Source organism: Zosterops lateralis (genome assembly GCF_965231275.1).
Source record: "Zosterops lateralis genome assembly, chromosome: 10".
Lineage (NCBI taxonomy): Eukaryota > Metazoa > Chordata > Aves > Passeriformes > Zosteropidae > Zosterops > Zosterops lateralis.
Genome location: NC_139770.1, coordinates 8223578 through 8248518, shown reverse-complemented (window position 1 = coordinate 8248518; position 24941 = coordinate 8223578). Strand labels below are relative to the sequence as shown.

General features: G+C 38.9%; 1 protein-coding gene across 1 annotated transcript; it reads left to right on the top strand.

The window, feature by feature from the left end:
- On the top strand, window positions 1–18966 carry MCCC1 (methylcrotonyl-CoA carboxylase subunit 1). The gene is made up of 19 exons (XM_083868818.1): window positions 1–60; window positions 1089–1135; window positions 2128–2267; window positions 2651–2746; window positions 2899–3020; window positions 3971–4118; window positions 4908–5029; window positions 6114–6225; window positions 6559–6640; window positions 7418–7545; window positions 8467–8650; window positions 9176–9285; window positions 10361–10577; window positions 11264–11350; window positions 11878–11927; window positions 14072–14209; window positions 14779–14886; window positions 15855–15926; window positions 17394–18966. Exons 1-19 carry the CDS (start codon window positions 5–7, stop codon window positions 17511–17513), a joined length of 2139 nt encoding a protein of 712 aa, XP_083724944.1. The 5' UTR covers window positions 1–4; the 3' UTR covers window positions 17514–18966.
- The last annotated feature ends 5975 nt before the right edge of the window (window positions 18967–24941 follow it).

Below are 24941 nucleotides of genomic sequence, written 5' to 3'. Positions count from 1 at the left end.
CAACATGGCGCTGGCGGCGGCCGAGCGGGGCCGCGGCTGCCTCGGGGCGCTGCGCCGGCTGTGAGTGCGGGCCGAGCGCGGGCAGGGGCGGCCGGGCCGGGGGCAGCCGCGGGTGCGGGCCGGGGGCGGCCCCAGGAGCCGGGGGGAGCTGCCCACAGCGAGCACGGAACCCGCCGCCCGGGCAGGCGGGGAAAGGGGCTCTGCGGGCCTGAGTGGGCACGCGGCAAGGCCGGGCTGCTCTGTGGGAAGAGCAAATAAACCCTCATGGGATTTAGGGAGTTGTAGCAGCTCCCGTGGGTCCCGTGGAGCTGTCCCGGCCCCCGGCGTCTGTCCCTGTGTGACTGTGACAGCTGTGTGTGTGTTCAGTGTGCGGGACATGCACCGATTCCTCCTCCTGTTGGTATAACCGAGCTCTGCTTGTGTGCTGCCGAGGGTGTCCCGTGTGTTTTTGCCCGATAACGCTTAAAGAATGCCGGGCTTGATCCAGATTTCCGACGTTGTTTTACATACTAATTAAAACAGTTCAGGAGTTCGCTTTCACAGTTCACCCAGTCACTTCACTGCCTTTAGCTCAATTACTTAGCATTAATCAGCTGAAGTTTAACTTTCCGTTCCCAAAAGTCTCCATAGCTCTCTCTTGCTCTTTCACATTCTTTTCTCTTGCACCTTTGCTCTACAAAAGCAGCTACTTTTAAAGAGCCTTTTAAGTTTTTTTTTATATTATGGTTGCTCACGTCTTCTTTCCCAAATACTTTCTGAGCTGGCCTCTCTGTAATAAACAGATGGGTGCTGTTGGCTGTTCTGTCCCCCAAAAAGAGTTCTTTTGCTTATTTGTTTTAAGAAGACTCCTTGATTATTTCTGTTGAATGCGACTAAAAAAGCAAGGGGATAATTTTTATTGTGTCCAAGTGAAAATACTTAGGGAGAGATCTGCTGAAGTTTGAGCAGCTTACCTTGGTATACCTGATTATGTTCTGTGTAAATCAGAAGTTTCAGTGCTGTCTTTCTCTCAGCTGAAAATAAAAATAGCTCAGTTACCACTTCTTCATGTGCACTTGTAACACTTCTGTCCCTTTATAATTGCACAGGCAATGGAACCAAGTACGAATATTTGTGAAATGGGCCTCAACAGTAGGTATGAAATTTAACTTCTTTACCTACTCTCTTAAATTGCTATGCAGGGTGGATGGTTTTAGTGTCTTAGTTGCTGAAAAACTGCAGGTTTTTAAAATAAATATTCAGTAGCTTCGCAGTTTTTGAAAACAGGAACCAGTAGGTAACATAACAAATCATCTTTAATGTTTAAACAAGATTTTGTATAGTTTTATCTATCATATTTAGGTATATGGAAATTAATGAAAACTATTTTTTGTGATTTTTTCTCTGAGTCCTTTTCTGATACAAATGTTTCAAAGTCTCTGAGAATTGTTTTATAGGCATAATGATACTTAAACAATATATGAAGGGGTTTAGTGAGATGATTGAAACTCACTCTGTGTTCATGTTCTATAAGAAGTTATGTTTGAGAATTCAGAGAACTATTTTATTTTATTGTTTAGCTTTAAGCCCTTCAGTTCTCACTGAGAAGTTTGTCAGTGCTGGCCTTACACTTCTGCCAAGTTGTGGCTGCTGTCATGACAGTTTGTAGAAGTTTGTTAGTCACTTTGTAAGCTGGTTTTGGCTTAAAAAAACAATTTAAAAAGTTAATACATTGTTATTTCTTTGTCACTGTGTATTAAGGGGGAACAGTGCACTTCATATATAAATCACTTCTGTTGTGAGGGACACAACACAGCTTTGTTTCCTGGTTAGTCCAGAAGGTGCACAGCACAACTATAAGCTGTCAGCTGTTATGTAGAAGTGGATTTTTTTTAGGGTTGGGATATATTTCTTGAATTCTGAAAAGGAAAAAAAAAAGGCTTAAGCCTACTTCTGCATAAGGGCTCTGAATTAAAAATTTGAAGAGCAGCTTGGAAACGCTTTTGGGTGAAGCATGCTTTTTTTCATTATTGAAGAAGTGCATAAACTTTATAAATCATGTAAAAGAAACCAGAAATTTAAAATTGCTTTGTTTCCCAACATGTTTCTGTGGCTTGGTTTCTTACTGTGCTCCATCCTTTCACACAGGAGGTCACAGCATAGGGAAGATCCTCATCGCAAACCGAGGAGAAATCGCCTGCAGAGTGATGCGAACGGCCAAGAAAATGGGGGTGAAGTCTGTGGCAGTTTATAGTGAAGCAGACAGGAATTCCATGCATGTAGCAATGGTGAAGTATATTCATTAAACTTGGCTGATGTTCATGCATAACAGTATTTTTCGTTGATAAAGATGCAAAGTTGATTTTAACTTGTGTAGACCTACTGAAAAATTTTCCTTGGGTGGGTGGAAAGTTTGCCTGGTCTCTATCACAACACCTGACAGCTTTAGAGGAAGTGCATTCAAATTTAGATCTCTGATTCTGGGCAGCCAGGGGTGAGAGAATGGAAACTTTTTTGAGGAAAAATCAGAATTTGTTTCACCTAGTTAAGCCTCTCCTTTGAGGAAAGGCAGTGATTTAACCTGCAGTCTGATAAGCGATATAATTCACTCAGAAACTCATTTAAAGTTGCCAGTAAACAGTCTCTGTTGTATGTATTTTTTGTAAAACAGGCAGATGAAGCATACTGCATTGGCCCACCACCCTCACAGCAGAGTTACTTGGCCATGGAGAAAATACTGCAGGTGGCCAAGTCCTCAGCAGCACAGGTAAGGGGGTCAGGGCCTTACATTTTCTGTTACTTCCGTGTCTTTAGTTTTTTATTTTTGTCATCTTGCTTTTGCTTAATGATTTATGAAGTTTCGGAGTTTTCTAAGCTAAACTGATACAAAAAATGGGCTGGTAACATTATCTGTTTTAGGCTATTCATCCAGGTTATGGCTTCCTCTCAGAAAACACAGAGTTTGCAGAGCTGTGTAAGCAACAGGGAATCATCTTCATAGGCCCTCCTTCATCAGCTATCAGAGATATGGGTATTAAAAGGTATCTATTTCTCATTTGTTACTTGGTTATGCATTTTACAGCTTGGCAAAGCTGATTTTGTTAACAAATGACCTGTAATTGCTTTATTCTGTCAATTTGCATTGTATTTTTACAGTTTTGTTCAAAGGAACAAATTCCGGGTTTATAGATTTGTATAGAGCTATAAACTGTCAAAATTGTTCAGTTATTGATATTTTAATTATTATTTAATTAATTAATTTAATGATTCTACTTTTCCAGAATTGAAGCATTGCAGTGTAATGTAGGCAAAGGTTCAGCAGTCAGATTGGATGGGTCAAAAGAGCAGTGGAAAAGAAGCACCAGATCATCAGAGTTATTGTGGCTCATATAAAATAATAAGTTTAGTTCATCACAGAGGATCTTATTCTTAGTTACTTAGATCAAAGAAAGACTTTTAAGGTATGGAGTATAAATCAAGAATATGGAAATGAAGTTATTACCTTCACAGGAACTGTATAATAGTAGTTAGAGAGAATTAACTTTTTTTTATCACCTCATAATGTGAGAGTAAATTGCCTCAGTGATTTAATAAGCTTTGCATGCATTTTGGAAATCAAAGCTGTTATGCTTGAGTGTTTTATGTGTGGTGTGAATGTAGCCTGTGTAATGAAAAGCTTTGCCTTTGTACAACTTCAAATATTGTAGGATACAGTGTTGTAATTTGAAAATGTTAGATTTTGGCATCTATAATGTGGAAAAACCAGTCAAACTAAAGTGTAGTCCTGCTAGGAGAAAGAAAAATCTTTGTTTAAATCATGTGCTGAATTACACAATCCTGTGTAACCCACCTGTGCAAGTAGTCCTGTTGAGGTCTACTGTGGAACTATTTTCATGGAGAGAATTAACATTGGGAACATTAGACAGGTTGGAGCTTAAAGTAAGAAAAAAAATATTATCATCATTCTAAATATAAAACTGTTCTGTCAAAGCACTTCCAAAGCTATAATGTCTGCTGCTGGCGTTCCTGTTGTTGAAGGTTATCATGGGGAAGATCAGTCTGATGAGTGTCTCAAGGAACATGCCAGGAGAATTGGATACCCAGTAATGATTAAAGCTGTCCGTGGGGGTGGAGGAAAGGTAAGCAACTCATCTCTTCATCCTGTGCTGCAAAGTTAACGTGTCTCAGGATCTGTAACTCAATATTCTAGAAGAAAACAAAATCTGGAAAAGCACTTTATGTTAAAATTTGTTATTAATGGCCAGTCTAGCACTATGAAATCTCACTTCCCTTTGATATGCAGAAAATAAGTAGTTGGAATAAACTGGAAGAGTTTTGTTTATTTCAATGGATCTCCAGTAGTTCACATAAGCACAAAAGTTGTGCCGTAGATTTGTGCAAAATAAGATGACTTTAAATTGTTGCTCTGTAATAGCTACTGTAGCTTCTTTTGCTGACAGTTTTAAATGTTGCATAAGAAATGGTTAGAAATACCATTTTGTTTCTAGACGCTTTTTAATGAGTGGTGAACTCCCACTCTAAATCAGATTTTACACTGAAATAAATGTCTGTAAAAATTACATATAGAAAATTTTAGTTATTTCCAAACCAGCTAGATTTATTTTGTAAAAAATAAGTTTTTCTTTGCTAACTTTGGAAAATTTCTATTATATTCGAGGACAAAATAGAATTTTGTGCTCACTCATATCAATGGAATGATAATACGTGTTTTTACACTTCTTATGGCACATTCAGTGGGGCTTAGTAGGATTATCTGACTAGAAGCTGATACACAATCCTGCTAAGGTTTATGAAAGAAGAAAAAGTATTATTTTTAAGCTCATTTCTCACTCCGTATGTGCAGCAAGGTTTTTCATTGTGTGCTGTATTTTTCTACATTTAGGTAAGCTTGTTTTCCTCTATTTTAGGGCATGAGGATTGCTCATTCTGAAAAGGAGTTTCTGGACCAACTAGAATCAGCAAGGAGAGAAGCAAAAAAGTCTTTTAATGATGATGCAATGCTGATAGAGAAATTTGTAGATAATCCAAGGTAAGAAATAGATGTTTCAATATAAACACTGTAATGCTTATTCTACTGTTAAATAAACGTAACTAGCTTAGTTGTAGGATTAAAATCAGTTCTGTATGTCTGGTTTGCACTATGAAAGTTGTTAATTTGGTCAAAATTGTTTATAATTTATTGAAATTCTTGTAGTGGCTTTGTTTTGAATGACAGAAATTAAAATGCTATTGCTTGGGAGACATGGCAATGAGGGAGCTTTCTGAAATTGATATACATCTAGGAAAAAAATCACTCTATAATATTTAAACTATAGACCTTAGTCAAGCCGTGATGGTGTTTCTGCTGCCCTTAGGTGTCCTAAACTAGTTATTTAATCTTCCTCTGTTTTGATATTTCAAATAGAAGTGAGAGTCTATCTAATGCCTGGCCTGTGAAACTGAGCCAATTTATTCTTTATAAAGATTGTCTCACAGAGGTCTGTTTGATGCTCCTGTACTTTACATCTGTTTTTCCTTGAAGCATCACTATAGGGAAAGCATTTTTTCCAGAGAAATTGAGGGTCTGCTTATGCTATCAGGTGGGCATGTGAAGAAACTCCTTGCTGAGGAATTTCTTTTGCCAGGATCAGGGGATTGTCAGAATGCTGATGTATTTTTATTAGTTTAATGCATAGAATAAAATTCTGCCACCAAAGAGTTGTCCTTTGAACTGGTGTTTTGAAATGAGCAGTTTCCTGAGCCAAGGTTGGTGCTGTCTCTTGTGAATTGCTGCACAGTAAATTATGAGGGAAGTAATGATTATCAAATTAATGTGGTTTTACTTTTATTATAATAATTAAGAAAGAGGTAGCAGCCTTCAGATATGTGTCTTGCTTATCCTACAGTCTATGAGATTTCACTGCAATAGTTGGTATTAGGAATCCTCTTTCATTTAGAAGATTGAGTAAGTTTAAAACAGTTAAAATCCTGTGTAACAGCAGCCTCACTTCTACATTTTTGGCATTTATTAAAGAGCAGACACTTAAACTTATAAGAAATCCCACTGAAATACACAAGTTGGAAGTCTGTCTGGGGCATTAAAGTACATTAAAACATGTATTTTTATGGAATAGGCATGTTGAAGTCCAGGTATTTGGTGACCAGCATGGCAATGCAGTGTATTTGTTTGAAAGAGACTGCAGTGTGCAAAGGAGGCATCAGAAAATCATTGAAGAGGCACCAGGGGTGAGCAGAAAATTGTTAATATTTTCTATGAACTGACATGTTTTTCTAATAATTGCTATCCCCCATTTTATGTATGCAGGGGCTAATAATTTATTTGTAATTCTCAGACCTGTTTTGGTTTTGCTGCAGAAGATGTTTTAATTGGAAAAAAACCTATGTTCTTTAGGAAAATTATTCTCAAAGAAGTATTATGTAGATTTCAAGTATAACATAGATCAGGGTTTCACTACAGCTGTTAAATACTGTTAAATATTCGTGCATTCCAGATTTAATACCACCAAACTTAACAATAGTTTGTAATCTTTTTTTATTATTATTATTTATTATTTACAGCCAGGAATTAGTCCAGAAGTTCGAAGGAGACTTGGAGAAGCTGCTGTCAAGGCAGCTAAAGCAGTGAATTATGTGGGAGCAGGTGAGTCTGGGGAGGTGCAGCTTTTAACTTAATGACTTTAAGTCTCAAGCAAATGGCATCTGATTGTTTTTGAGTATGACACACATCCTCCAAATTTTTGAGGTTTAAGCAAGTAATCATGTAGTTAATTTGATGTAATTACAGATTTAAATTAGCATACCTGAGCTCAAGGCCAGTAGCAACTGAAGCATAGAAAGAAAACATCTCAGAGCAGATAATTTGATCGACTCAATTGTTGTTGTAAAGTGAGCATTATCAATTAGTAAGTTGGAGCTGAGCAAGGGGAAAATAAATTTCTCTTTTGCATACAAAGGGTAATACTTTATATGCAAACAGTAAAGTCTTTAAAAGAAAAACAACTTACTATAAAGGCCACGCCATTTTCCACGTGAAAAATAGCCTCCTAAAATTATTTGTAACTTTGTTTTGTCACTGCTTTATTTGGATAGTTATTAAAAAAGGAATTACATACCCTATGAATATTCATAATACTTTCAAACAGTCTTGATGCACTTTTTAAAGTGCTAATGAAATGCAGCTCTTACTGTAGAAGATGGCTACTAAACAGCACAGGTTATGTAAATGTACAAGGAAACAACCCTTCTGTCATCAGACCTCAACTTTGTGACCCTTTTAGATTATTTGTATAGAATTTAATGAAATTCAGTGTGTCTGATTTGGAAATAGTGTAGTTGAGTTGAGTGTCTCGGGTGTCTTTTCCATAAATGGCCACCTGAGATGCTCTTTGATGAAGTGTCCTTTTGCTAAATCCTTCAGGAACCGTCGAATTTATTATGGACTCCAAACATAATTTTTACTTCATGGAGATGAATACCAGGCTGCAAGTGGAGCACCCAGTTACTGAGATGATCACTGGAACAGACTTGGTGGAATGGCAGCTCAGGGTGAGTGTTAATTGATTTTACATGTGGAGTTCCTCCCGAGTGCTCTGTGACACTGCCTGTGAGAGGCCAGAAGGGTTTCCATATCCTCATCTCCTGCTCAGCTGACAGGGTCAGGTTTCCTTTGCTCCACAGGAGCATCTCACATTGCTGTATTGGATGTGGAGCATTGTGTAGGTGCTCTGAATTTCAACCAGTCCCTCCCAGCTGTGTAGAGAGAAAACATTTTTAAAGTGTATTTACAGACAATGTGGGAAGTGGGAGGCAGTAGGGTCCTGATCTTTCCCTTGCTATGCTGAAAGGTTTCTAAAACTCTAATTGAAATGTATCTGTGGCCCAAAAATCATTCTTGCATCAGGCTGTAGGAGGAAAACAATCTTCACAAAAACCTGTCTGGTGTTATACCAGTATAGCCAGATTGTGAAATAAACATACAGTGGGGTGGACTGGAGCAGGGGATTTCCTCACACACCCAATTTGCAGAGGTTATTCACACATTCAAATGATCACAGGAAGTTTTGGGTATTAGGAAACTTGAAATAAAACCCATTTCTGTTTGGATAAATCCACAAGTGAGGGCAGCAGCTTAAGTAGTGTGAGCTTAAGGGTGGGGAACTGTTTAGTGTAATCAGAAAGAAAATTAAAATCGCAAATGCTGATCCAAAAAGAAGGAACATTTGTCTTCCTTTTCTGGGCATGGAAATTGAGAATTGAATCCTGAGTTAGAACAAGGATCAAACAGCACTGGAAGAAAGAGAGAGAGAAGGTGGACAGGTTCAGTGGTCTTGGCACCTGTTTTTCTCCTTGTGCTTTTTAGAATGTGCTTCCTAGTTGTTCATGTTTAGACAAAAGATAGTTAATATTTCATATATCAGCACTTCAGAATATTGATCCTGCATTAAAGAGAAAACCCATTGTTTTCAGGTTGCAGCAGGAGAGAAGATTCCTCTAAGGCAGGAAGAGATCCTGCTCCAGGGCCATGCATTTGAAGCTAGGATATATGCTGAAGACCCTGATAATAACTTCATGCCAGGAGCTGGGCCTCTATTGCACTTATCCACCCCCCCAGCGGATCGTTTCACCAGGATAGAGACTGGAGTCAGGCAAGGTAAAACTGAAGGCAGTGATGGAAGAAGAAATAATTAACATCAAGAACTTTTCTTTGTAAGCATTTCCCTCTTTGGCCTAAATAAGTTTGTCTAAAAGAGTTTTGTTACAGAGATAAATCCTTACAGAATTATTCTTTCTAATGATTTTCCATGTACTTTTGGTCAATCAGTGAGTATTTTATTTACCTCTTCTTTACCTGTACTCATATTAATGTGCCCTCACTCATGGTGGTGATATTCTCCTCATTGTTTAGCAATCCTGCATTCTGATTGCAACACAGAAAATTGAATTTGAGTAATGTTACCTCTACAAAATTTATAAAACATCTGTGCTGAAGTTGCCCTTGAAATTGAAATGCCAGGTCACATCATCACGTCCTTAAACAACTTTAATCTTGAGAAAAATGTGGCCATGAATTGCATCTGAGTTGGATGCCACATGGTGTCCAGTACTTTGCCATTACCAACTTTCATAAATACTCGATTGCATGTGACATAATTTTTGTTTTATTGCCACGTTTCAGGTGATGAGGTTTCTGTGCATTATGACCCCATGATTGCAAAGCTGGTGGTGTGGGCTGAGGACCGGCCGGCAGCGCTCAGAAAGCTGCGCTACAGTTTGCACCAGTACAATGTAAGTGGGAGGAGCCCGTGTGATATCACAGCTTGAGCCATCAAAATATGCAGAAAATACTGCACTAAAACAAAAGTGGTTTCCAAAAGGGAGCCTGCATTGCTGCTGCCATTTCAAATTCATTAGTTGTTTGCAGAAGTTGTATTTTTTCCTAATTTGCAAACTGTTTTCATTGGTCGAGTGAGTAAAAATACATATGAAGCCCAGTTTTACAGATGGATTTTTAAGTTTGTGGTGTCTTCAGTTTGAAGATGCACCTGGGACTTTATAGAAGGGTAAGGCTAAACAGCATTTTCAATTGTAGTGTGAGCTTTCTCACACTTAAAGGGTTTCTTAAGTAGAATTTGTGTCACACAATTGTAATTTTTAATTTATAAAAAAAGCTAAGTTTTTAGACTATGCATGTGGTAAAGAAATATGCTGTCAGTTCTTTTTAAGAAACATTCCATTTTTCCCCTATGAAAACTACAGGTATTATAACTGTTTTCAAAAGAGGAATTCAGAAGGTTTGGCTTGAGGTGAGACTGAATATTACTTGTGCAGAACTAATTTACACTTTTAAATCAACAACATGAATGTGACTGAGGTGGTGAAAATGTTGGGCCCCTTACTGTTTTAGCTAAAAATTAAATTTACTGCAAGCAAAATGGGTAGTATCTAGTAAACCTACAGAAGCCCCTGTTCCTAGTTTTTAGTATTAAAAGACCAAATATTGGATACTGCAACTATTGTAACTCATTTTTAATAAGAAGCACTTATCAAGTTAGGAATGTTCTTTTAAATATTCAGAGCACAGTTCTCCAAAAGTAGGGGTTTTTCTGAAATTAAGTCCTGTTACTGTTTCTGGGAAGCTTTGCTCAACTTCACAGTGGACAAAGGCAGCATTTAGAAGACAAGAGTGCTTTTGAGAAAGGAGCTTTTGAGTTTTGTTTTGGTTTTTGTCTTTTTACAGTCAGTGGCTTAATTGATAATAAAACAGATCAGTTGAATGAATTACATTTCATTGATAAACCTTGTGAGCAGAAAGCTGTGTATTCATAACTCAATTTGGCAATACGCTTCTGTTTCTTTACAGATTGTAGGATTAAGCACTAATATTGATTTCTTACTGAGCCTGTCAGGACACCCACAGTTTGAGGCTGGAAATGTGCACACTAATTTCATTCCTCAACACCATGATGAACTGTTTCCAACCAAAAAAGCAACTCCACCTGAAGTTCTGTGTCAGGCAGCTCTAGGGCTCATACTGAAAGAGAAGATGCTAACAGATGCTTTTAGAGATCAGTCAGATGGTAAGGATCCTTGTTTTGTATTGTTTTATTTTATGAATTCATGTGGAGTTATTTAATTTGGGTGTTCTTTCTTTGCCCTGCTTTGTGCCTGCTCAGGGTTCTGTGTTCTGGCATCTCCCAGATATTTACATACAGAGGCAGACTATGACTTTTGCTAAGGATCAGATATGGAGTGTGTCACCACTGTGATGTCCAGGGTACTTCCCAAAGCCCTTCAGACAGGCACTATCTGAAAGACCTTGGGATTCATGGTTGGTGTCACTGTGAGCTCTTTGCTCTTGATAAGCACAAGCAGTGACCTCCTGCCTCTGTTATTCCTACAGCTGGCCCAAGGTCTTCAGACAAAACTGACTCTGCCCAGAATGGGAGAGGCAGTGGGGTTTAATGGAACCTTCACCTAAAGGTTAATCAGGACCTGCTGTGGTTGGATTCCTGTAGTTCTGGTCCTGTTCATGGAAAGCAGCCGGTGTCTTAGTGTCATGTTTTCTGTAGGTCACACAGCATCAGTTTATTCAGGAATTGTCACTCTCTGTGACTACAGTAGCTCCCCAGTCTTTTCTGGGCAATATAAGTACCTAAATATGAAGGTAGTAACAGTAGGACAATGATTTTAAGGCCTAAGTTCTAAGTGTTGTGTTTTGCTGAAGCAGAGTGAAAATAATGTATCTGTGTATTTTGTGTTTTAGATAAATTTTCACCATTTGCATCCAGCACTGGTAGAAGAATAAATATATGTTACACTAGAAAACTGTCTCTGCTGGATGGGGAAAGCAGTAAGTTAATAAAAAAGTGTGTGGAGGGAAGGGAAGTACTTGATGGGTAAAGTTATTTTAATTGATGCTTGAAAATTCATGCTAAGAAACATCATAGAAACAGTAAGAATTTTATGCAGTGTAAGCTGGGAATTCACAGAATTGCATGTTAGATCCTGAGGACATGTAAACCAAATTCAGGTGACTACTAATTAATGTTCATCATTTAAATGAATGAGGTTGAGATTTACTTTTTTTGAACTTCATTTTGGTATGAAAGAGCTCAGTATTTTCTCTCCTCACAAACTTGTTTTCTGTCCAGATAATACAGATCTCAGAGCATGATTTCAGGTGTTTATCCTTGAAAGAAAAGTTGTCTGGAATTCAGTATGGGATCTGCAGTATGTAATCTGAAAATACTTATTCTTATCTAAATGTTGGCAGGCCTCATTTTTATCAAGAAAGCCTTGATAGTGTTTGTATGTCATAATTCTCTAGATACTCTAATGAAATCTACTCACACGTGTCTATTCTGTTTTATTGAACAGCTGTGGATGTAGCTGTAACTTACAATCAAGATGGGTCATACAAAATGCAGGTACAAGTACAGTTTTTTTTTCAGATGCTTCATTAGATAAAAGAATCCATTTCTTGTAGATTACTCTTAGTATTAATTGTTGCTAAAGTTGCTTGGTGATCACAGATGCAGTATTCTGTTTTTAGTTTGCTTGTATCTATTGCTATATACTGTTACTTTGACCTGAAATTATCTGTGCTAGATGCTGGATTGGCATGTAAGAGCTATTTAAAATGCTTCTGGCAACGCTAAGAAAATTATTTGTATTTTCAGTATTTAAAGGTCTTATTCATTATTTTCCTTGTTAAATTTGTCTGTTTAAAACATGGGAAGCTATATTTAAATCTGCATTTTAAAAGACTTTTTTTCCACAGGACTCCTGCTCTATTCTGTGCATGAGAATGGATCTCCTGTGGGATAAATAAAAGCTTTCTAGAGCATTATCTGCAAGATAACATTTTATTTTGAAGATGGAAATTGGAGAGTGATTAGCAAATGAGCTGAGGAATCTTCTGGTTAGATAATTGAATGATACTCCATAGAATTGGCTTTTTTGTCCATGCCATAGAGCTCCTATAGTAAACAGCTCAAGATGCCTTAGTTGTAGATAATTTTGTGTGTGTACATGAGAGTCTCCAGTTGTGGCTTAAGGGGCTTGTGTTTGGCTGGGTGTTGAATTCCTTCTTGCATCCCCTATAGTTGAATGTCTTATTCTCTCAGATTTGTCACCCAGAATGGTTGCATACTCAAGAACGCAGTCTCTATAGTTCTACTTCTTGTTTTAATAGTCAGAAAAGGGGAATTAAGAGAGAAAGTATTTTATGAACTGCTTAAACTATATAGATATCAGTGTCCTGGAAAGACGGGGATAAAATTACTGTGCTTTCAAGGGTATAATCACATCATGAGGTTACACCCTTGATGGTATAACCAGGTATGCTTTACTGATTGGGATAACCCACATCCCTCCTGTAATACCTGGGTTATTTTGAGTGTATTGATTTTCTGTGTAATTCCTGACAGCTTTGGCACTTGAGCCTTATCTCGGAAGTCACAGCAGCAATGAAAAGGGGCTAGAAGGGATTGTAGGGACCATTTGTGGAGGAGGATATAGACTCCTAGGGGAGAAGGAAGAATAGGGGTTGACATGGAAATGGAGAGCAGCTGGAGATAAGAGATGTAAGGACATAACTGGGGGCTTATTTTGAGGAGGACAGTGCCTCTGGAGTGTTACAGAACCTGTCCTGAGGCAAATCAGCCAGAGCAGGTGGCTGGGCCTGGAGCTGGCAGGCACTCAGTGCTCAAGCAAACAATTCTCTGCTCAGGGATCAGTGTCAGATCAACAGGATCCTTTCAGTGCATGTTTTCAGTGGAAGAATAATTTGCAGCCATGTAAATGAAGACTTGAGGTTTATTTCTACTTGTACTATCCTGGAAGACCAGCAAGTTTCTGATTCTGTGCTCAGTGATGTCAGAGTTGGAAGTAAACCTATGAATGAAATGTAACGTATTTCCCTTTGTGTTCTTACAGTCTTTGTGTGCTGCAGTTGTGGTACAGGTGCAGCTTCCACTGAAGGAAAGGGTGGGAAGGGATGAAGAGTTCTCATAGATAAATGACCTTTGTTTGGTCTTTCTTTTGCAGTTTTGGTGTCTCACTGGCACTGTTTCCATCACTGCTCTGTTCTTTTGTAGGTTTACTGAGTATGTTGTAGTTCTTGTCCTGCAAGCTTCCAAGACAGAGGAAGTCACCTCTCTTTTGGAAAACATTGTGGAATTTGTCAGCTGAATGCTATGGATTCTTCAGTTTGAAGGAAGTTAGGGTGCTAGGACAAATAAAAAACATTAGATTTTAATAGCATCACTAAACTGAATATTCTGGGGTTTTTTTTGTTTGCCTGTTTTTCTTAAGAAATAGTATATCTTTGTTTAAGATAAAAATTGTCCTGAGGGAATATATTAGATAGTTTGCTGAGTTGTTTGTATTGGATACAGAACAGTCTCTTAACTGAAAAAAAAAAGGATACATAAGGTTTAAAAATACTCCTTTTTTTAAATTCCAGAGTTGTCTATGCAGAATCACAGATTATGAGGGTGCAAATACAATTTTCTGATTTATTGCTCATGAAGGGTTAACCTTTGTCCTTACAAAAGCATTTAACTTTCAGATTCAAGATAAAACGTTCCTGATTTCTGGAGAGATCTTGAAAGAAGGTGATTCACTTTACTTGAGGTCTTCAGTAAATGGAGCAGTGTCTAAGTCCAAGTTGGTCATTTTGGACAACATCATCTACCTGTTCTTCTCGGTAAAATTCCTTTCTTTATTATCACAAATATAAAATTTTGGAATTTTATCCATGTAAATGAACAGTATAAATTGCAATAGAATGTGGAAGAGAGCAACAATTTCAGTTTCTTACTTTGACCTATCGGGTTTGATACTTGTTTGGTTATAGTTCTAATTAGAAATCCATTGCTTATGGTGAATGAGAAAAATTAATTACATGCCAGTGTGTCTCCTGCTTGTTGCAGCAACCTGCCTGCCCCTGTGCAAACAGCCTTTATGCCTTTTCCAAAACCTTCTGCACTGCTGGGGCATGAACAGGGAAGGTACAAACACAGGGTTTGTTCAAAGGTCCCCGTGGAGCTGCTTTGTCACAGGGGTTGTTCCTTCCAGCAGCACGTGTGACTCTCTGGGCCTCAGGCAAAGCAGTGACCATGACAGTCCTAGTGCAGCCCTGAGCTCAGGTCTGCCTCCCTCAGAGCTGACTGCTTTGCCTTAAGGCTGGATCTATTTTTTTCCCTGTCTCAGCCTATCTACTGGTGCTATTATTTCGTATTGTTAATTCACCTGTCCTGGATTTTCTTTTTGCAGGAGGGCAGGGCTCAGATTGGCCTCCCTGTGCCCAAATACTTGTCTGCAGTGAGTTCAGGGGCACAGCAAAGTGGAGCTGTGGCACCCATGACAGGCACAGTAGAAAAGGTAATTATGGGTGGGACCTGAATTCTCTAATATATTCAAATTTACTCTGCCAGTATTAGTGCTTCTGTACTGCCAGGAAAGACCTGGGGCCAGAGAGGCCAGTGCTGTGTGATTTCTGATTGGAAAAAGCTTTGTTGACTCTGAGTTTTCAGCAGCCACACACAGCTTTTTAGGGCTTCCATTCTTTCTCTAGAGCTCTGGAAAATCTGAACTAATGCTATTGCTTAGCTAATCTTTTCTTCATCTTAATTACTTCCCAAGTCAAAGCTCCCTGAAGTGTTACCTTCATTTCACCTAACAAAAGAGTGAGATGCACTAGCAAAAAAAAAGAAGTACTCAAAAAATGCCTCTTCTGTTAAGCCATGAATTTATTTCCTTTAGCTCAGCAAATCTTAGGCGTTCTCTGTACAGTGACAAAGTTTCAACAGAGAGATTTGCTGGAGAGTTTAGTGGTTGAAGGATTCCACCACTAATAAAAAGGCACGAAGGGTGGAATACATGGAACGTGGATCTCTGACATCCTGAATGAAAACTCCAAATCAGAGTAATTGGTGAAAAATGAGGTGGCTCCTGCCATCTTCTTTCTGAGTGTTGTTTTAAAGAATTTAGGGATTGGCTCCAGGAAGAGGTTCTGCACTTTTCTGAAAATAGAATTGCTGAAGCCCAGAAAGGGTGGAACATGATCATCTCTTCTAGTGTTTCTTTTTTGATAGGTAAATGGCTTCCTGGTCTTCCTGTCATCTGGTACTGATCCTCTTTCTGTAGGCTCTGCCTTCCCTTGGGGAGATCTGTGTAGAGCTATTCCCTATCTGGAGAACTCAGATACCAAGACCAACAAAAATAAAGATTAATATGAGGCTGTTTTGCAAAACCTCACTCCCTCTGTGCATTGTGTTAGTCAAGATCCAGCTGATTTTGAATAGTACAGACAAAAATGATTTTCCCTCTAATTTTCTCCTGAATTGCAGGTGTTTGTGAAGGCAGGGGATAAGGTTCAGATTGGAGACCCTCTAATGGTTATGATAGCTATGAAAATGGAGGTAAGTGACATATAAAGGTTTTAATTACTGAGAAAATAAAAATTGGCTCAAAATTCAATAATTCTTGGTTGCATTATTGAAGTTCAATGTAGAGTGCAGCTTGTAGACGTCAGTATCACTTCATCTGCTGTAACATCAGTGTTGTGTCTGACTAGATTTCAGAGGATTATATTTGCTGTTACTTTACTAACAAATGATGATTATGTAATCCATGGTATTCTGCAGCTGTTTTAACATGCATTTGAGTGGTGGTGTCAGGCCGTCTGTCCCCTGCTCTCATTTGACTTTTCCAGCACAAAACTGTCTTGGTGTGTCTCTTGCTCCCTGGTTGTGATCCAGACATGGATGTCTGCAGTTACTTCAGGCAGAGATTTAGCTAATGGGGACTTTGTAAATATGCACAGGATTCTTCTTGTGTATAATCCTATTAAGTTTTATGAGGAGCACACTAAAGATTCTGTGTGATTATCCTCACAGCATTCAGGGGACTGGTGTTTTGGCCATTTTACCTTGTCATAGTGCTTGACTGTGGCTCAGATTGCTTGAATTACAGTTTCTGTAGCTTGAACTGGTTTGGTTTGACTATTAGTTTAAAATAAATCTCAGTTTGTGGCAGCAGAACTAACACTGCTGAGAAAATCTGCCTTTCTCTTATTGTGTTCTTTTTTTAATTACTTTCAAATTGTATTCAATAAAACTGTGTGCATTTAAAAAAACCTACACACAAAATTCTTTGCAGTCGGATGCTAAATGTGTTTGTGCCTCTCCAGCTGATATCCAGACTGACATTATGATTAAAAAATGATTATTTAAAGAGTCCTTAGGTGTGAGGATTTAATATCTGATCTTAAATGTTTTTGATGCTAGACTAACCCTATCTAGAAAACTACCAAGAAGCAAAGCTACAATATCAAACTAACCTGTTACAATGACAAGCAGGCCAGTTGGTGTGTAAGCATTCCCTTACTGCCATTAGTAGCTGTATTTGTGTTTCATATTCATTTTGCCAAATATCTGCCCACTAAAGACCCCTTCTGGCCAGAAAACAGAAATATCTTTAGTAAATCTGCAAATTTCTCTCAAGGGAACAAGTCTGCTCTCTGATTAACATTTTGGATTAAATCTGTTATTTGTGTTTGGTATTGATTGCAACAACAGAAAGGATTATTGAGGTAAAATAACAGTCATCTATTCATACTGATAATATACATGATATTGATAATTCATATAAATGCATTATATGGCATTTTTCTCCCCAGTATACTTAACAAATATTTATGAAAAAATAGAACTTCCGAATGGACTAGGATAATGTTTTAAAGAAGGTTTAAAATAAAGCATGTCAGAGGAAGGAATTAAGTGTGTTAGTTCTAATTGGACCAAGGAGTAACACCAGCACTTGCTGTAGAGAGGAGGGGAGGGAACCCGTGGATTGTCTGCTGCTCACTGTGGCTGTGTTCTGTGCAGCACACCATCAGAGCTCCCAAGGCAGGAGTGATTAAAAAGGTCAATTTCCAAGAAGGTGCCCAGGCCAACAGACACGCTCCACTCGTTGAATTCCTGGATGAAGAGGCAGAGTCAAAATAAAATTCAAGGAAGGTGCATTTTATTTTTTCTACTTTGCTGATTTTCTCCTGGAAGATTTCTTCATATTTTCAGCAAACTGTTTTGTATGAATGGGGGATTGGTTTCCTCTGCACTTCCTGCATAGTTTGACTGTAAATTATGCTGACTTCACTGAAATTTGGCTATCACTATACTGTAATTATATTTATAACTTGTGGACCTATGTGATTGTTGTCCAGTGGTTGTTTGCCTGTGGGAAGGCATTAGACTGGAAGAAGATGTGAAACCCTGAAAGGATTATAGAATTAAGGACTATAAGGTACAGACATGTTGGGCTCTTCTGCCTACTTATTCACAGCTGCCTTTTTTTCCCTTAAATATGCAAAAATTGATTTGAAGGAAATCTGAAAGACTGTTGTTCTATTTTCTGGCAAAATTCCTGTTAGTGGCTTTTGTTTTTGCCTTAATAGGGAATTTAGAATTGTTCCTTAGCCCAGAATCCCTCTCAATCATTTCTGGTGCATCTCTTTTTCCTGTTTACCTCAATGAGTCATGAAAATCTGCATTTCAAAAATTATTTTAATATACCTCAAAATATCTGATACAAAGCATTTTTCAAATGCATTTGCTACACTAATCAAAGTTAAAATGTAACTGTTTTCCAAAAATACCATTTGAACTTTAAACATGAAGTAGTAACATAGAAAGATAAGCTTATTTAATACTTAGTGTGCCAAAATACAATGCTGAGTTCAAAATCTTCATTACTGTTACGATATTGTTCATGTTCTAGTGTATTTCTTATTGGCTGGAATGAAATACACCACAGTCTTTATAGCAACATGAAATGTTACTAAGAATAATAGATTTTTTTTGTATCTGCAGCATTTCAGAGGGAAAATTGTTAGGTTTTTAGATATGCAAATAAAAATCTCAGACTAAGCATACTGATTATTTGTCATAAATTTATTTTAACTTATTTAACTTGCACCTTAGAGAAACAAGGGAAAGAAAAAATGTTTTAATTGTTGCAAACTTTGAAAGTCTTTTTGTCTTTCAGTTAATGTGAAGTTCTGTAATCATGTGATGTTTTGATATGCTAATTTAATTCAGTAATCTGTTTTACACTGCAGAAAGGAACAATCAGGTGCTGCAGTGATCCAAAACCTGTAGTTTAATCTGTGCAAATGGACCCTCACCTGAAATTTCACTTCCGAATCAATATACAGTATTGTGGGGAATTCTCTGATCTGATTTTGTAATTGTGCAGCCTTGTCTGCAATGCAGAAAAAAAGTGGTAAAAAAGCACTGGCTCTGGATGATCTGTGTATTAAAAGCATATTTTAATATTTTCCAATTTGCCTTCCAATCCTATGGTCACCTAGCAAATAATTAAACTCCAGTGATTGTCTTGTAGAATATTGCCACAGCGATTTTTATTTACTGCCAAATAAAAATTAAGCATAACTTTGAATGTTTGTTTTTTCTCCATTTTGTTCTTTCCTCGGTTGCTTCTGTTCATGCATTAGATTAGAGGGTTTAAGCAGCTGTTTCTGTATCATCTGATGATGATGAGCACAATCTGCAGATCACATTTAGGAGGCAGTAATCCAGACACTCGTGATGGGTTTCACTGCAGGTAAGGTTAGGCACTCATTTTATCCAGAATTGAATCTCCATATAGAAACATGAGCTCAGCCCTGAAGAGACTCAGCAGCTTGGCATTTATTTTTTTCTCTCTCTCTCTGACATGGCTGTTTCTAGAGCGACTTTGCTGCACTGAATCTGTACCAAAACATTAAAACTCCCAGCAGGAGGTTCTCTGCCTGCTCAGCCTGCACAGCTTGGCTGCACACAGCCAGTGCAGCAAAACACATTCCCTGGGAGCTGACAAAATGTCCTCCCTTAGGAGCCAGGGGAGACAATCTCACCAGTGTTCATTTTCCCTCACTTCTCAAAAATTAGCTGTTAGGGTTTTATCTCTATAGGTTTCTACTGAGATAGATTTTTCAGATAAGTGATGGTTTTGTCTATTTAAGAAAAATCTCTTGAAGGAGTCACTGTCACAGTTCGCACACTTGAAATGTTTTACTGCAGTGTGATTTAATTGAACTTAGAGGTGCTCAAAGAATTATTAAATTTGGGTTGTTCCTATACCAGTATCTTAGTTAACAAAATATTAATGACTCTTCAGTTTATTACAAATAACTTTTTGTGTTATGAATGTAAATTGGTAAGAGCCTTAGCATAGTAACATAGCTGTTACTGTTGCCTCTAAAACATTTAATGGCAGATTAGGAAAAAAAAAATTAATTTTTAAAAATGCAGTATTTTAGCATTTGGGCTAAAGGGATAATCTCTACTACTAATTTATTATCAATGTACCTTTTCAGACAGTGCTGTAGTTCTGAAAGAACAGTAACAGATGTTACAGGAACAATGCATCTGAACTGATTCATTTGTAATGATTTTCTCTAGCTGTCAGAGGAGAGAGGGGGCTGTATCATGGGATATTTAATTCAGCTACAGTTGATGGTCTGCAGGAAAGAACGAAGGTGTTGGTGTTCAGACTCTGAGCCAGGGTCAGGGAGTGACACTGAGCACTGGTCAGCTTGGATCAGGAATGGATCATCCTGCCCAGCAGTGTGAGTGATGCCAGACCACAAGGAGAGCCCTGTGTAAACTTCAGTTATCCTCCTCTGGGGATCCCATCTCTCCTGCACTCTCCAGCTGCTGCCAATTCCTGGCTTATACCCAGGGAAGCTCTGTGGTGTGGAGCCTCAATCCATGCTGGACCGGGAATGGGACACAGGGAGGGGGAAGCAGGAGAGCAGGACTGTGTTCTTATTTCAGCCACTGACTCGTTGTGACTTCAGGCAAAAGACTTGGTAGATATTTGCCTGTTTCTTCTAATGAGGTTTATGGCAATAAAAACACTGCAAAATTTATGGACACACTGATTTATAAATAATTTTCTCTGCTTGTTGGGAAATAATTTTCTCTGCTTGTTCAGATGGTAGGCTAATTCTACTTGTAAGGGTTTCTTTTTAACCTTTTATACATCAAATATAAATACCATAGAGTTACAAAGTTTCCAGTGTATATTGTGTCCTTTGTGGTAATGATTGTGCCAGCCAGTTACCAGGAAACCCTTGCTTTAAGTCTTCGTGTTGATTAAAAAATCAATACTCAAGTGGTTTTTGGCAGAACCTTTAAAATCTAGTCAATGGTAGGGGGAGAAAAAAAGTTCATCTGGGCGCACAACTCTTTTATTAAAGTAACTCGTTGATATGTCCCTTGAAATAGGTACCAGTGCACCAGCACAGGTATATTCATTGCTGTGGATAATCCTCTTCAAGCAGATCAGGAATTGTCTGTGTTCTGTTTGTAAAAAGCTCAGCTGTGCTGAGTAGAATGTGTTTACTGAACAATCAATGGCAATACCAGCTTTTACGCAAAGTATATTTTCAACAGATACTTCAACTTCTTGTAGAGTTATGTTTCAAATACAGATTTTTACGCACAAATGCCTCACAGATAAGCATCCCTTAGTACTGCTATAATACTGGGGCATATCCTTCTGCATAAGAATTCTGTTTGGAAAATAATACACACTACTGAATGCTGTGTTAAAAAAAAAATCAATATTGCAGAAATTGATAATTGAGACCTTGGTATTTATTTTTATGTGATCTGACTGAATTTCTTGGAAGAGAGCCTGGATTCTAAAAGCAATTTTGAGACATTAGATGTTAGTTTAAAACCTGTTGATTGTACAATGAATTCATGTTAAAACATGGATTTTCTGGTTTATTATAGCAGTAATTAATAAAACACATCTGGAGTCCTGCTGGGTTTTCAAATCATAATGGCTGCTGGATTTTAACTTTAATCTGTGTCCTGGTTTCAGCTGGGAGTTAACTTTCTTCCTAGTAGCTGGTCCAGGGCTGTGTTTTGGGGTCAGTGAGAGAATAATGTTGATAACAAACTGATGCTGTAGTTCTTGCTGAATACTGCTTGCTCTAGGTTAAGGTTTTCCAGTTTCCCATGCTCTGCCAACAGACAGGTAAACAAGGAGCTGGGAGGGAGCAGGGCTGGGACAGCTGACCCAAACTGGTCCAAGGGAAATTCCAAGCACAGATGTGGGGGAAGCTGGCCAGGAGCCACTGATGGCTGCTTAGGGATGTTCTGGGCATCAAGTCAGGTGCATTGAGCAAGTAGTGCATCACCTGTCTCTGCTGGTTTTTATTTCTCACTTCCTTTGTCGTCTTTTCATTACAGTTGTAGTATTATTATTTATTGTATTTTATTTCAATTGTTAAATTGTTCTTACTTCAACCCATGGGTTTTGCTTTTTTTTTCCCCATCCCAGCAGGAAGTGAGGGTGGTGAATGAGCAGTTGCATGGTACCTAATTGCTGCATGGAGTTAAACTGTGACAGACCTTTGTGGTGCCCAGTGTGGGGCACAAAGGGTGGAGATAACAAGAGATCTGACCAGAGTGTGTAAAACAGATTTGTTACAAGCATTCATTATATTAATTTAATAGTCAGTGGTCACAGTGTTGTTTGTTCTCAGAGTTGTTGTGCTTGTTCTCAGGTTTGTGTCATGTGATGATGTCCTTGGTGTCCAAGTTGCCTTTGTGCTGTTTATCACCTCTGAGGGCTGGGCTAAGGTTGATTCTGTTGTACTTTATTATACTGGCTTGTGATATGATCCAATTGCTGGTTGTGAAATATATAAAAAACAATCACAAGAGGGGATTCTTCTAGGAAAACTGCTGCTCCAGTCTCCAGTGGGCAGTTCCCCACACAGAGGAAGAGCTAATCCAAATCCTCATCCTATGGAAAAAAATTCAAATCCATTTTTACAAGAAGCAGGGAATCCCAAGACCAGAACTAGAGGAGCCCTGTCTCCGGCTAGGTGGAGGAGAGGGATAGTCAGATCTGTGGGACTGTGTGGATCAGATGGCCTGGCACAACAAACCCACAGGAGTGTAAGGCTCTAGCAGATACCAGTGCATCCTAATGCCTTCAAGCTATAAAGGGGCAGATCCCATTTTCCTTTGTTCCCCATCCCACTGGATGTGAGCAGCTGTGGGTACTTAGCTGCCAGCTGGGGTTAAATCATGACAGACTTTTTCCTTTAAGCAGTTCTGGTGCCACAGCAAAGCTGCAGAGAGTGGTGAAAATGGCTGCTGCTGAGAGCTCCATCCCTCTTTGGCCTCTCTGAAAAGGAAGGCGACATCTTCTCCTGGGCTGTCTCATTCTGCTCACTCACACACAGTGACCAATACTGGGTGGGATCTGCCACCAAAGACCCCACTGTGTCACTCAGCCTGTTTGGTGTCCTGGGCTAAGCATCCCAGAAACATCACACACAGCTGCTGCTCTACAGAGTTGTAAAATGAGGTAAAACATGAAAATAAACCCATTTAAACCCAGCACTGTTACATACAGATGTAGTTAATGCATGTTTTCCTTGAGGCCTGCCCCACTGTACTGATGCAGGCAGCCAATCCTGGGCATGGAGGTTACAATCAGGACAGTATCACTGGCCAGGTGGAGTAGAGGGGAGCCCAAGAATCAGTTTGCTGTTACAACAAGGAGGAGTGGAATGTGTGTAACATGTGACAGGAGGCAAGAGCCATCTTGCTGCTCTTGCTTGTACAGCGGCAGTGTGCCAACCTTCAAGGCAAAAGGCTCTACCTCCAATATAAGTAACTTAAACTATTGTTTTATATACTAATACCAAAATATGTGCTTTGCATTGGAATAGCTGATTTTTATTACATTGAACAATTACAGATGGCACGTACAGAAGATCACTGGGATAGGGAAATAATTGTGTCTCAGTCTTCTAGAGTCTTGAAATCATCTGTAATTCTTTGTAGTGAGAATGGAAAGCTGCTTACATTTCAAAGGTGTAGGTTTTAATCACAAAGCTGTGATGGCACCGTGTGGATTACAGCTTGGGAAAGTTTCAAATAAGTCTGGTAACAAACATCAAACCTTGTTTGATCAGAAGTTCTGAACTAAAAAATGTCCATATAAAAATCAACTAGCTATGTCAATTCTTATTGCCCTCCCATTTGCTAACTCATATTGCTTAAAATGCCTTTTAGTATATGTATCTCAGTACATATTAGATTAAAAAAAAAATACAGAAACCTAGCAATCTGTTGCCTTTTAGGTGTCTTGGAAAGTGTGTTTATTCAGGCCTGCCAGGGTGAGGTAGAATACATGAGAAATTATCAGATTTTCTTAGGCTCTCTGACCTGATTTTGCTTTGTCACACAGAGCTGTCCTGCTCCCTCCCGAAATGCTGTCACATGGAAAACTGCTCCTAACAGTGCCTTGGACTGGGTGTAGTAACTTGTTAACCTCTTGTGTAATGCAGGAAGGATGAAAAACCTAATAGAAAGTGAACACCCTTCCCTACAACCTATCAACAACAATCTTCTGATACTGGTGCTGTGTCATTGCAGTTTAAATTGCTCGGGACATCTACAGGACTCACACTGTTTACTTCCTCTGTGCTTCTTTCAGTGCAGGAAAAACCCATAACTGGCTTATAGAGACATTCCAGCTGGATCAGCTGAACAGCACAACAGGAGCAGAGCCTTGGGTTTGCACCTCTGGATGCCTCCAGAGTGGCATTAAATCTCCTTGTTGAATGAGATAGCTCATGGGACTTTGTTCTCTCCTAACCATGAGGTCAATTTGCAGGCAAAGGGCCTTGGCTGTAATCAGCCTATGGCTGTTCCATCAGTACATGATGATTTGGTGGTTTCATTTTCTAGAGCACAAAGTAGCTGCCAAAAAGATGTGGTTAGAAAGACAGGTCCAGGCCAAGCTGCCCCAGGTTATTGTTATCCTTCATAAAGCTTTGGGCCTCTTCCTCAGAAAGTGCTCTAAGTGGAAGTTCTCAGCCAGGGGATTACACTAAATGGATTCTGCTTTGACCGAACATGAGACTTATTTGTCTGCTCAAGAAGAGAGCTCAGTAAACCAGCTCAGTGTTATATTCAGTTATGCACTTGACACAGTTCATTTAAAAAAAATCACTGCCTCATTTTCTGAGGGTTCACACGAGAAGATAAATCATCATTGGCTCTTAAAACAAAACAAGGCAAGTGTGTCAGCCTTAAAATAAATTAACCAAGTCATGGTGTTGCCCTGGTCGCGGTGATTATGCTGTGTGCACATTGCCCAGTGAAATTTCCTTCTCCTCTGTGTGCCTGAGTGCACGTGTCACCTTCACCAGCAGCAGGGCTGGGTATCCCTGCTCTGACCTGGGGCTCCATCCTGCAGGGACCTGTACAAAAGGCAACGTGTAACAAGCCCAGTTCAGGTGACTTACACTTTTTAGTGGCCTCATGCTGCCTTCTTGCTTTACAGAGCATCTGGTTTTGCTCAGGAATGGTGAGGGTGAGGTTCAGACAGCACAC